Source organism: Ochotona princeps, chromosome 4 (genome assembly GCF_030435755.1).
Source record: "Ochotona princeps isolate mOchPri1 chromosome 4, mOchPri1.hap1, whole genome shotgun sequence".
NCBI classification, from domain to species: domain Eukaryota; kingdom Metazoa; phylum Chordata; class Mammalia; order Lagomorpha; family Ochotonidae; genus Ochotona; species Ochotona princeps.
The window spans coordinates 8,942,520-8,955,498 of NC_080835.1; the positions used below are offsets into that span (position 1 = coordinate 8,942,520).

The 12,979-nt window shown below is 60.0% G+C and overlaps 1 protein-coding gene across 7 annotated transcripts in view; it reads left to right on the top strand.

Moving 5' to 3' along the window:
• The first annotated feature begins 430 nt into the window (after window positions 1-430).
• The window catches only part of SYT7 (synaptotagmin 7), a 55,466-nt gene continuing 42,917 nt past the window's right edge, over window positions 431-12,979 (top strand). For 5 of the 7 annotated variants that reach the window (XM_058662954.1, XM_058662956.1, XM_058662957.1 and 2 more), the window contains exon 1: window positions 538-703. In XM_058662954.1, coding sequence (XP_058518937.1) covers window positions 673-703 — 31 coding nt within the window. In that variant the 5' untranslated portion in view covers window positions 538-672. Of the gene's footprint in view, window positions 704-12,979 lie in introns of all 7 variants that reach the window. The other 2 variants (XM_058662955.1, XM_058662958.1) reach the window with 1 other exon arrangement.

Sequence of the window (12,979 nt, forward strand, 5' to 3'; positions counted from 1 at the left end):
AACGCGGAGTGGATCTCCACGCCTTTTGGAACGGAGCCAGAGGGCACCTCGGAGGAGGCGGCCGGCTCCGTTGGCCCTTTGCCGGAGCAAGGCCGCTGCCATCAGAGGCGCCCGGACTGGGCTGGGCGCGCGGCGTGGAGCGACCAGCAGGCTCCTCTCAGCACCTGGGCGCGGGGGGCCCGGCTGCCCTCCCGGCGGGGGCTGCGCACGGGCGGGGCGCGGGGCGGCGGCCGTGCCCTCGGGGCGGCTCCGGGCGGCGGTGCGGGCTGCAGCGCGGCGCGCGGCCGGCAGCGGGCGCAGGCGGCGACGGCGGCGGGCGGCGCCGGCGGTGCCCCGGGCGCGCTCGCACACGCGCTCACACACCTCACACACACACACACACACACACACACACACACGGCCTCGTACACACTCACACACGCTCCGGCGCGCACACGCGGCACGCAGGCCGGAGGGAGGCGGCTCGGCGGCGGCGTGCTCCGCGGGCCGGCGGGAGGGCTGGCGGGCGGCCCCCGCTCCCCGGCTCGGCGGCTCGGTGCAGCCCGCGCGGCCCCCCGCCCTCGGACCCGCCCCCGGGGGTCGCCCGGCCCCATGCCCTGCTGCGGCGGCGGAGCAGCGTGCGGCCACGGGCGGCTCTGAGGAGCCCGGAGGGAGCCGGCGACGAGGGGGACCATGTACCGGGACCCGGAGGCGGCCAGCCCAGGTAAGCGCGGCCCCGCGCGCGGGCTGGGGCGCCCGGCATCCCGCGGGCCGGACGGCGGCAGCGCGGGCGCCGTCTCGGAGTCCCAGCCCTGGGGCTGCTGCCGGCCCGGAGCCGCACGGACGGCCCCTCGGGGTCATCGCAGCACCCGGGGGATGCGGGTGCGAACGGCCGTGGCTCGGACCTCGGCCCACCGTCCCCTCCAGGTAGCCCGGTCGCTGCTCGGGCCGGCTTCGCAGTGTCCCCGCAAGGACCTCCCCCCCCCTCCACCCGGCAGCCCAAGGACAACGTGTGTGGCGGAGCGAGCCGCCGCTGCCCCCGCGGGAGCCGGACAGTGCCCTCGGGGGCGTCCCTTGGCTCCCCTGCACCGGAGCCCTGGGTGGGGATGTCAGCGCCTGGGGACCATCCCCACCATCTCCCCCGTGCAGCTTCGGGCCACAAATGCGGGCGCTGGGGAGCAGGGTGGCACTGGCGGTGCCGACCGCGAGCAAGTGGGAATCTGGTGCAGCAGCCGGGGCTGGGAGGCTCCGGGGCGGGGACCGCAGGAGGTGCGGGAGAATGTTCTCCTAGGCGTGGGGAGGGGTAGGCCAAGAACCCCAAACTCACTCGGGTCCTGGCGCAGGGAGAGCGGCCGGAGCCGCCCAGCTTCGTGGCCCCGGCACTGGGGAGTGGCCTCAGAGCCCCCCGCCGGCGCGCCCTTCTCCCAGCCCAGCCCGGGAGCCTCTCCTTCCCAGGGAAATTGCTCTGCCATTTCCTCCTTGGCTGCCGCCTCCTCACACACTGCCCACCTGTAGGCAGGTCCTGTAGCTCCTGTCCTGGTTCGGTCCCAGCTGCCTCCTAAGTCCCCGGCACCTGCCTCTCCCCACCCCTTCGCCTTAATGCCTGCAGCAGCATCTCCGTTTCTGGCTTTCTCTCCAACACCCAGCCCAGGACGTCCTCCCGGACCAGGAGACCTGGGCTGCCCTGCTGCCACCAGCCCCCCTCCCTCGGACTCTTGGGAGTGTTGGGAGTGGAAAACAGCTCCAAGATCCCTGGGTCTGCCGGGCAAACAGGGGCCTAGGGCTCTGAGGCTCAGAGCACAGTCCAGTGGTTGTTCCAGCCCAGTTTTGCACTTCCCCTCTAGGGGCAGCCTCAGAGTTATCTCTCCTTCCCGGAAAATGGGCCGTGGTCCTGGCCCACCTTGGCTGAGGCCGCCCTGCTGGGCAGTCGCCACTGTGTTCCTCTCAGCATTAGGGTATGTGGGTGGAAGAGGCAGGGTCCTCCCCTTGACCCCTCACCTTGCCTTTGGCTAGCCCTTCGCTCTCTGCTGCCTTGACCCAGGTCACCCACCGAGTATCCCCCCAACTGGCTGTGGGTTTCCAGCACTGGGACCTAGGACAGGGGCGTTCTTTCTTGCTCCACCTCTCCCAAGCTGAGAGCTTAGTTCAGAGAACAGCTGGGTGGGAGGGGTAAGTGTGTGATGGAACAGGGGGCGGGGTGCAGGCAAGATGTTCTCCTGCCAGGCTGGCCTGTCGGGACACTTGCCTAGGGCTGTGCCTTCGACCCCTCTCCCTGCCTCCGGGTCCCTCCCACGCCCGGTACCGTGACATCACCACTCCTCCAAGTGTCTCTGCCCTGTCCACAGAGATCAACTTGATGTGCTTGGCATCTTCTGGGCAAGGAGCCAGTGCTTCCCCCCGGGGTGGGCTGGCAGCCCCCAGACCCTTGCCTCATCTTTCCTTAATGGGGGCCACCCCAGCTGCAGGGCCCAACTGTGAGGGGCAGGTCTGAGAGGCTGGGTGGGTGAGAAAAGGCTGTTGAAGGCAGATGCTGCTTTGGATGGGAGTCCTCTGGTCCCTGCCCATGTCTTCTAAGCCCCATAGCTTTAGCGTTGCTGCCTCACTCCTCCAGCTAACCCATGCAGCCCCTGGACTGTCTCCCCCACTGTGTAGGAGTGACACGTACAGGGTCTTACTCAGTAACTCAGGTGGTCCCTTATCTCCCTTCAGTGCCCACGGAACTGGTACCTGTTCACCTCCTCTCATTCCTTATAAGACACCTGTGGTCCAATGTATCTTAAAAAAAAAATCTGCCCACTCCTGCGGCCCCTACCTGTGGCCCAAGCAGGCTCGTCCTCGGAGGTCCCTGTGTGCTACCTTCCTCATTGCGCTCTCTCTGCAGGTACCCACAGGGTCAGCCCTCTGCTAGGAGTTTACCTGACGGGAGCAGTTCTCACCCCACAAGGCTCCCTGTCTATTACGGATGGAGGGAGAGACTGGGGGGAAAGAGCCCAGGCCAGTGAAACTGCAGAGCCACCACTCCCCTCCCCAGCCCCACCCTGTGCATGGGCACAGGCTCCTTCTCCACCTAGCCGGCTGCACACAGCTGTCTCTGCCCTTTGCTTATGTTCTCTTCACCCTGAAGCTGGCCCTGCGCTGGACTCCAGTATCCCTCCAACTTGCCTGTCCCCAGGCCCAGCAGGGCCTTGGCAGGCCTGCAGGGGTCAGCGTTGCAGTGGGCAGTCAGGACGATAGCGGGGAGGAGGAGGAGGAAGACAGGACAGGTGACCTTGTAGTGAGCTAGTAAGTGGGGGCCAGAGAGGGAAGTACGGGGAGTACATCAGGGCTGGGGTGGGGCCGGCCTTGCCCCCAACACTCTGTGAGTCTGCCCCTGGGCAGCTCAGTGCAGGAAGACTCCCCTGTCCGATCTGTTTGTGGACTGTGCCCCGCGGACAGTGCCACACAGGTGGTCCCTGAGGTCAGTGGGGACTGACTAGACCATACTCTGTGGGTCAGGGAGCCTTGACATGCTGCCTGTCCTCCCTCCGGGCAGAGGGGTCCAGGACATTGTCCAGCCAACCCTCAACTCACTGGATACAAGTTAGGGACAGAACCCAATGGCTGGTATATGAGACACGAGTTCCAGGTAGACACAGAGGTGGGATTAGGGGGTGCCAGGGAGTGGGGCTGGGGCACCAGACGGCCTGCTTCTGACCATTTCTCAGATATCTTCTTCTCCCAGCCTGTCCCATTTGTGCAGGCCTGGGCCTCCCTGGCCAGTGTCCTGGGCTGGGATCAGAGCCTGAGCATGAAGGTCAGACGGTCTCCCAACATGCATGGCAGGGAGGAGCTGAGCAGAGGTACAGTCCAGGGCAGGAGAGGGGCTTAGGTCAGGCCCCCAAGCTGCAGCCGCAGTTTGCCAGGGTGGCCTCAGCAACTTCTGGGTGCTCAAGGACCAGGGCAGGGTAGAGGGGAAGTCAGGCCCTAGGCCCTCCTTGTGTGGCAGGTGAGGACAGCTGGACGGCAGGGGAACAGGTGGGTGTCCAGAGAACCAACTCTGGCCTTGGGCAACTGGGTTCTGCTCCTGGCTGACCTGAAGCTAGGCCTCAGGGACACGGAGGGCCCTGTCGCCTGTCAGCGGGGACTGTCCCCTCCTCACCCCACCCCACCCCCAGCCCTGCTGTTGCAGCATGTTGTGCGTGTGTGAGACCGCCTCTTCCCCACACCTCCTCCTCCCCTGGCTCCCTCCCACCACCCCCTATCCTCTCAGGGACAGGGACTTTGAATCCTTATTGAATCTGATGGAGCGTTTTTTAATAACTGTTTCCCCCAGGGAAGTGATGCTGAAAAGAGCAGGGAGAGGAGCTGGCGAAGGGGGCTGCAGGGGGCAAAAGGCAGTGCCCTGGGCAAAACACTCTTGGCAGGAATACTTAGTTTCACGGCCTCCTCCAGGTCACCGGGGCATTCAAGGTGGGCATGGGCAGCCCTTCATGGAGCTAGGCCCCTGCTCCATGGACAGTGCCCAGCAGGTGGGTGGCACATGTGACCAGTGAGGTCAGCTTTCTGTGTCAGGGAGGTCATTGGTCTGGCCAGGTGCCAGAGCCAGCCTGTGCCAGGCCCTACCTAGGTGCTCTCTTGCCTTGCCAGGGAACCCCAGCCAGTGGTGTCAAGTGAATTGTGCCAGTTGCATGGGCATGGAGGCAGGTGGCAGGGGCAGCCCTGCTGGGCCCTGTCCAGCTTGTGGCAGAAGGGCACGGCTTTGGTGTTGCACAGCAGAATTCACTCAAGGTTGGAGCAGAGTCTGCCTGAGATATATGGAAGGGAGGGACTGGATTCACAGGGTGACTGTGCCTAGAATTCTGGATCCAGTTGGTGGGAAGCGGGGGAAGGGAACTGGCATACCTGGCCCGTTCTAGGGGAGTCTAACCTCCCACGTGGAAAGGCATCTTGCAAAAGGTGTGTTGTCAGTGGGGCTGGGCTGGGAGCTGACTTCTACCATGAGCTGGGACGTTTGGGGAATTGATACGTCCATGTGAGGAGCGCGTGGGGCTGCAGCGTGAGTGGGAGGGAGGGCGGGGCTGCCAGGGAGCGGCGCTGTGTCTGTGTGTACCTACGTGTGTGTGCGGGCGGCAGCTGGCCATCCCGGGGAGCTGCGCTTGTCTGAGCGCCATGCCCGCTGTAAACAGCAGCTAATGAGTGTATCTGTAGCGAGGTGCACTGAGATGTGCGGGGAGCCGTGACAGAAAGTGTTGGGGGGGGCCCTGCCCCAGCCCTGTCCCCAGGCCAGAAGCAGGGCCTGTACCCTCCAGGGCCCAACCTGCCCCTTGCCACGCCCTCCCACCTGCCAACTTGGCTGCCTCCAGAGCCTCTGTCTGCTGGGAGCAGAGGCTCACCTGGATGTACAATGGCTGTGCATGGGTGTGGATATGGGGGGTGTTTGTAGGAGCTTGCAGGTGTGCAGATACAAGCACTCCCAGAATTGTGTGCACCTGTGTGTGTGTGTGTGTGCGTGTGTGTGTGTGTGTGTGTGTGCAGCTGGCTGGGCTGAATGGAACTGGTCTGTGTGTTTGATTCTATGCCCCTTTCCACCCCGAAGTCCCAAGGGGGACTGTCCCTGTCTTGAGAGTGACCCTGAAAGCGACAATCCCAGAGATGCTGCTGGCACTGCTCCTCGAGTGTGGGAGGCTGGGGGTCTTTGGGGCTGCGGGAGAGAGAACACGGGGGTGACCCTGCTCTGCCCGTGAGAGGAGACAGCAGCAGGGAGGGAGGTCTGAGCTCCAGCCCCAGTGGGCTCCTGTGGCTGCTGCTTGCATCAGAGAAACTGGAGAACTCGGAGCTTAGGGAGTCCCTGGGCTGAGCCAGGAGGGGCGCCAGTGGGCTGGTCCTGGCAGGGGAGGCATGTGCCCTCTGCGCCCGGTCAGAATCAGGTTGTGTGAGGGGGCACCTGCGTGAGGCCGTGCATGAGGGGACCGGAGGAGAGCTGTGTGGCTAATGTGTCCAATTAAATTACTTCAAACCCTGCCGCGGCAGCTGCTCCCGGCGGGGCTCTGGGTACAAATTGGATCCGTCTCATTACCATGGGGTAGTGTCAGCAGGGCCGGAGAGTGGTGGCCAGTGCAGCCAGCACACAGCAGGCCTCTGCCGTTCTCTCCAGCTGGACCTGCTACAGCCCCTCCAGCAGCCGCTGCCTCCAGCTCACCTGAGAGAGTCCAGGGACCTTCTTGCTGTCCTGACCCCCAGGCCTGGCAGTCCCACTGACCCTGCAGGAGCCCTCACTTGCTCCAGGCTGGATGCGACTCAAGGAATCCCCAGCACATGCTACCCTCTCTCCCTGATTACAGTAACAGCACCATAGGAACAAGCGCTTACTCATGGAGCACTTAGTATGTGCTAAACACCGTATGTTCATGCAGCCAGGGCTGTGTGTTCCAGTAGCTGCCCGCTAAAATCCTGGCAGAGACACTGGTTGTGGTGTCCTCGAAGCAGATGGTACCCCTGCAATGGCCTCAGTTTCCTCCCGTTAAATGGGTATGATAGTGATTCTTACCTCCCAGGCGATGGAGGATGAGTTGTGATAAGGCAGGAGAAACATTTAGCAGACAGCCCAGCACATAGTAAACACTCAGCCAACGGCAGCTGTTATCAACTTTATCCTGCACCGGATGATTGATGCGTGGATACGAGTTCTGGAAGCTCCAAAGAGGACAGCATTGCTACTTGCTTGGTGGGGGAGTTGGGGAAGACTTCCCTGAGGCAGTGTCTACTGGTCACTCTCAGCATGACCAACGTGTTGGTGTGTCTATCATCTGCCGGGCGCTATGAGCTGCTCTGTCCTTGCAGCCACCTTGGAAGGTGGGAACCAGCCACACCTCAAGAGCATGAGAGTTGGTTGTAGAATGTGAGGTTTTGAAGGTGGAATAGGAGTTTGCCATGGCAGCAGGCAAGCGACACTGAGTGTGATGGGAGCAGCACAAGTAGCACGCCAGAGCACTGAGCAGTTTTGGCTGCTTGAACATGGTTGAGAGGGACACCCTTGGGTGACTGTAGCAGGAGATGAGGTTTGTGAAGGTTGGGTGGGCTAGGTGCTGAAAGACCTCCCTGGTGGTGAGAGGGGTGGGCAGCTGGCCAAGCACCTGTCCCTACCTCTGCCCAGCCCCTCCTCATCATCACACAGATGAGTCAAGGTACCCACAGCAGGAGTGTTGCCTTGGAAGGCTCATGTTGGATGGCGGACAGGCAAGGCAGCAGCCTGGTTCAGAGGATGTGCGTGGACACCCTTGGGAGCTCCCCACCAGCTGCCTATCAGAGAGGGATGGAGAGGCAAGGTAGGCAGGCCCAGGACCCCAAGGAAGCTGTTCCTGCTCCTGAGAATCTGTTCAGGCCTCACCGCTGCCTTGGGCAGCAGGGCCAGGCCCTGAGGAAGGGGCCACGCAGCTCATGATCCAGCTGCCAGGCCTGAGCACCAGAGCCCCACCAGAGCCAGTCCGTCTCTGCAGCAATGAGACAGGCCTGGCACAGGGCCCCATTCACAGCAGGGTCTGGGTATATCTTCCTACTCCTTCTGGAGGTTGTCCCAGGGCAAATGTCCTCATACCGGAGGCTGGCAGTACACATGCATGGTGGCGTTGGGGCCTGTGCTTGCACATGGTGTGTGTGTGTGTGTGTGTGTGAACATGCATACTCATGCCCTACAGTAGAAACTGGCAGGGGGAGATGGGGGAAGAGCTTTGCTCCCCTCCCAGCTTCACTGAGGATTTGTTCTCCTGTGGACGGGGTATTCACAGGTGCATCAAAGAGCCTGATGCTGGGAGGAACTGCGGATCCCTGGCTTGGGCAGGTAAGGAGGGCTTGAAGTCAGGCAATACAGCAAAGGAGAATGTCCCAGCAGACTCCCATGCTCCTAGGTGCATCGCTTTATTCCGTCTTCATAGCAGTCCTGCCAGGGAGATGTCATTGTCATTGCTGTGCAGGCCACTCGGCAGGGCAGGGAGAAGGTTTCGAGTCAGCCTCACTGCACCAAAGTCTAGGTCTTAACCACTGGGCTACACTGCCTGAAACCTCCCTCCTCCCAAGTCAGCCTGGCTCTTGGCCTGTCACTCAGAAAGGAGGGATGTGGAGCTGGCCTGAAGGTGTCACCAGCACCTCCTTGAATACCTGGGGTGTCCCCCTGAACCCTTTGGCCTCAGGGATGTGATCAAGTAGTCTCCCTCTCACCCTCCATTCTCCCTCTAATAGCAAGGCAGGGTGGGGGGATCCTGCCAAGGGGAGGCTCCGAGGAAAAGGGGAGGAGCCCCTCAGTTCCCGTTTGGCACCTGCCGGCCCTGGCAGAGCCTGGTGAATTGTATCTGTGCCCCCTCACCCTCATTCCTCCCTCTCCAACCCCCGCCTGGTTGGGGAGGTGCGAAGGGAGCGATTTCACAGCCTGTCAGCTGAGGCCTAAAAATACCCAGGACTCTGAGATGCTTGGGCAGGGGGAGGAGAGAGCAGGGACCAGGGATGGGTAGGGTGAGGGTGGGTAGTAGTGTAATGGTAATTTGGTCATAGGTTCCCTAGTGCCACCACACTCTACCTGTGGACATAGCCTCTGTCCCCAGATCTTCATCTGGCTCCATGTGTGGCAATGACAAGGCAGTGTGCCTGAGGGTGTGAGAGCTCACCTCTGACCTGACAGAGGTTTCATGCCAGACAGACACTGAAGACCCTGGGCCATTCTGAGCCTCTAGTTGATGCCTCTCTCTCCCTCTCCACCCCCAGGTTGGCTGGCATCTTTGGGCTGTGGGAGCCAGGCTGTGCCTGAGCCTGCTTCCTTCCTGGAGAAGGTGCCTGCTTCTGTTGGTGGAGAGGCGTGAAGAAGGCAGTGGGATGGGGGTGCCAACAGGTGTGGGTGTGACGTGCCAGCCACCCAGGCACTAGAGGGGAGCAGAGGAGAAGGGGTGTGGTGACCGCATCACTGCCATGTGGCCGTGCACAGCAGCATGACCTAGCAGTGCTCAGGGAGGGGAACACAGAGCAGGTACCCACGGACCTGCTGGCGCTGGCCTGCTCTTGCTGCTGGTATGCTGTGGACATATGTGGCCCAGCATGGCAATGCCAGGTAGAGACAGGCTGGATTGCAGGAGAAGGTGAGGAAGCAGGCACACTGTGCTTCCTGCAGACACCTGCCCATGTGTGCGTGTTTCCCATGTGGAAATGTGAGGGCGCATGAGCCTGGGCAGAGCTCTCTGGGGTACCAGGCAGGGGTCACAGCCAGAGCACAGGGGCCATAGATGGGACATCATAAGGTTCAGGTCTCAGCTCTGCCATGGATTCATTTGCTTCATGACCATGGGCAACTCGACCTTTTAGTGCTGTATGTCTCCGTCTGTAAAATGGAGATGGTGATAGCACTGACTTGGAACTGTTGCAAAGATGAACATGTGTAAACTGCCTCGCATCATGTCTGTCACAGAGTTAGCATCATGTAGGCATTGGTCCTACTTCTGATGGTGCAAGCGAGAATGACAAGACCCAGAGAGGGAAGATGACCTCCCCAAAGCCACACAGGAAGCTGGTGGCAGAGAAGGACTAAAACCCTGACGCCGGCATTTTAAGACAGGGCTTGTTCAAATTAAGGACCTCTTGGTATTGCCACCTCTTTGGGCCTTGTGAAACGCCTGCTACCCAGGATTGCCATCCCTCTGATGTCCGGGGCTCTAGATTTTGCCAGGGCTGAATGAAGTGTCTTGGGAACTTGGAACCCCAAGAAAGCTTCTTTAGATAATGATGTGTTGGGGTACCTCTCAGGATAGTGGCCTTATAGTGGTGAGCTGCTTGAGATAGAGCCACTCCCCTGGCTAGCTCTGTGGACTTGGACAAGTCTCTCAGCCCTCCTGAGTCTTTGTTTCTCCCTATAATGGAGTAGCAGTAATGTGTGTCCTTTATAGGGCTGCTGCGGGGCTCCAATGAGCTCCTGCCTGCAGTGCCTTAAGTGGCTGGCACGCAGTATCTAGTAAGTGTTCAATAATGGTATTGCAGAACCCTCCCACCTGGTGCTCTATAAATGGTGACTTCCTTCGCTTCCCTTCCAGCCCCTGGCCACCCTCCTTGCTTTCCACTTGCTACCCCACACTCCCCAGGGTTCTGATCAGGAACTGCCTTGCTGTCAACCAAGACCTATCTTTATCTCCCGTTGTCCCCTAGGAGGGAACAGGGCCCACCCACGGCACTTACCCCTGAGCCCTCTGCCTCTGGCTCATCACTCACTTGCTGTATGACCTTGGTCAGACACTGTTTTTCTCTCTGGGGAACCTCTGAAAAGCCATGTTGCTGTGTGATCTGGGAGGGCCCCCGGCCCAGACCCCTAGAAAGGGTGGCAGCTTGGCAGAGAGAGAGGTCAGCCGGCTGCCCCTGGTGAGCGGAGCATCTGGGGCCTGAGCCGGCTGGTGGCCTGCCATCATGCCCGCCCGCACCTGTGGCTGCGTGGGAGGGTGTGCGGGCCCGGCTGGCTGGGCACTGACATTGGGGGAAGCTCAAGGACAGTGACGTAGAGAGCCCTTCTCGGGGCTCTGGGAGCTGCCACTCCAAGCTGCTCTCCCCCATCCATCTCCCCCTTCTCCCAGGGGTTTTCCTTCAGCAGTTCCTCCTTTCCTGTCCTTCCTCTCTCCTTTCCTTTCCTGGAGTCTCCCAGCTCCCCCAACCTTACCTCTTCCCTTTCTTCCATCTTGACTCTTTTAGGGGGTATCTCTCTCCCTCTCTGCTTGCACAAGGGGAAATCCTCACCCCCTCCTCTGTTCCTGGGCTTCCTCGCGTCTTCCTCCACTGTGTCCCCATTTTCCCTGACCTGCCCTCTGCTGCTCCAGCACCTAGGTCTCTCACTTGGCCTTGGGCGAGTCTAGGCTGCTCCAGCTTTCTGTCCCCTGGTTCTCTCCCTCGTCAGGGTCTCCACCTTTCTCCTTCCCAGTCCTTGGAGTTGCTTGTTTCCCACCTAGCTGCCTTTGCCTTGACAGGACCCTGGCCCAGGTGCTGTTTGGGGTTGCTGCTGCTTACCCAGGACCTCTACAATCCCCCACCCCTGTGAGTTGAGAAAGGGGTCAGCCCTGGGCCCAGGGACTGGCAGCTTTGCCTCCTAATTAGCAAGAGGTAATTGCCTGGGAAAAAAATTCATTTAGAATGAGATTTTGAGACTCTGAGTTAAAGCTGAGCCAGCTGGTGGCCCCTGAGGAGCAGAAGGGAGTGAGCTTCCCAGGTGAGGACCTCAGGAAGCTGGGAACACCTAGGATGCCCTGCCTGTCCTACCCACAGGACCCCAGTCTTAGGGGTATGGGGAGAGAGCGCTGGGCTGGGAGTCCTACTGTTTTCATCTGTGCTCTGATACCACTGCAAGCCTTTTCCTCCTTTGAGCCCTTGTTTCATCTCATATAAAATCAGAGCAGGACCATCCCTCTCTGCCTCATTCCTCAGTGTCCTGAGGGCCAGCTGGGATGGTGGCTAGGAGGACACTTAGCAGGCCAAAAAGTGCTGCAAGGCTCCAGCTGCCTTCCTTGTGTTGTGCTCAGCAGAGGTGTGAGGATGGCAGAGGGCTGAGGTGGGTTTCAAGACACCTAAGGAATAGTGTGGGCTCAGGAGCATGGAAGATTGGTAAGGTGAATCCAGCAGAGCTGCCCGACTAAAGGCAGATGCAGCCAGCCTTGGCAGGTACCAGCTCACCTCACCTCTCTGAACCCCACTTGCCTCATTGGTAGGTATGGCATTTCTTCCTGGAGAGAGAGGAGGGTTGTGAATCTAAATGAGGTCATGTTGGCAGAGCTTTAAGTGCAGGGCTTGGCATGTAGTAAGTGCTCAGTGAATGCTCCTAGCTAGGTCTCCTGTAATTAGAAGCTATTATCTTTACTCCCTGCCTGGATCCAGAGATGCTGTGATGTTGGGTGTTGTCCTCAGGTGGTTTTTATTTGCTTTGCATTTTGTCTTTGGAAGGAAGAGAATTTCAACTCCCAGTGAGGTTAATGTCAAACGGTTCCCTGGAAGCACCCAGCAGATTTGCTTCTCAGAGGACCTACCACCTGTCGGGTAGGGGAACAGGAGTGGGCTGCTGTTGCATCCTTCTCCTCCAGCTCCTGGGGAGGGGCTGTGGGCAGTATTTTTTTGTTCAGGTGGCTGTGAGCTGCAGGGCCCCTGCTATTATAGGTCTCTGGGTTTCTCGTGGGGATTAGCACTGCAGCAGGAAGGAAGGTCGGTGTTTGTTGAAACAAATAGACCCCATCCGTCTTGGGTGAGGGAAGCAGGAAGTTGTTCCTGTTTCAAAGCTGGCCAGCTGGGTTGAGTCTGCGCTATGACCCAGGCAGCGTGGCTCTCCAAGGAGACCAGGAGGCAGTTGGACAAACTTGAGCTTCTGGGTGTTGGGCAATGCTGCAAGCTCAGAGCACCAGATTGCCCCAGGAGTGTTGAGAGGGTGGAGGGGGCCCAGATGTCTGCCACTCCTTCCCCTCCTGCCGGCCAACACCACTGGGGACCTTCTGTGCACCTGTTTTGGGTGCATTTTCCATGCCATCCCCCAGGAGGCAGTGAGGAGGTCTCCCCTTGAAGGAGTAGGGAATGTTATTTACATTAAAAGTACAAGGGTCAGGCTACTGCCTGGGGTTCCTGGCAAATGACAGCCTAAGTCAGAGGAGGAGGTTCTTGAAGTTGGCTGGTCTGTGCCATGATTTCAGCTGGGAGCTGATCAGGGAGGAACTGGCAGAAGAAATTATAGCCACTATACTAGAGATATGAGAGAGGACTGCAGAAGCCTGCTGGACAGGAACAACATGAAGGGCGGGCTGGAAGAGGGCACAGACATGGGGCTCAGGTTTGTTTCAGCACCAAGGACAGGATGGGGGCCAGCAGATATGAGTTCAGCACCACGGACAGCGCCAGTGCCGCTTGTCTCTCAGGGTGTTCTAGAACAGCACCTTCAGAGGGAATGTCAAACACTTCATTCCAACAAGGAGGCTTGGGATCAGAGTTGAGTGAATCGCCGAAGGTTCCACAGCCAGTAAATGGCAGA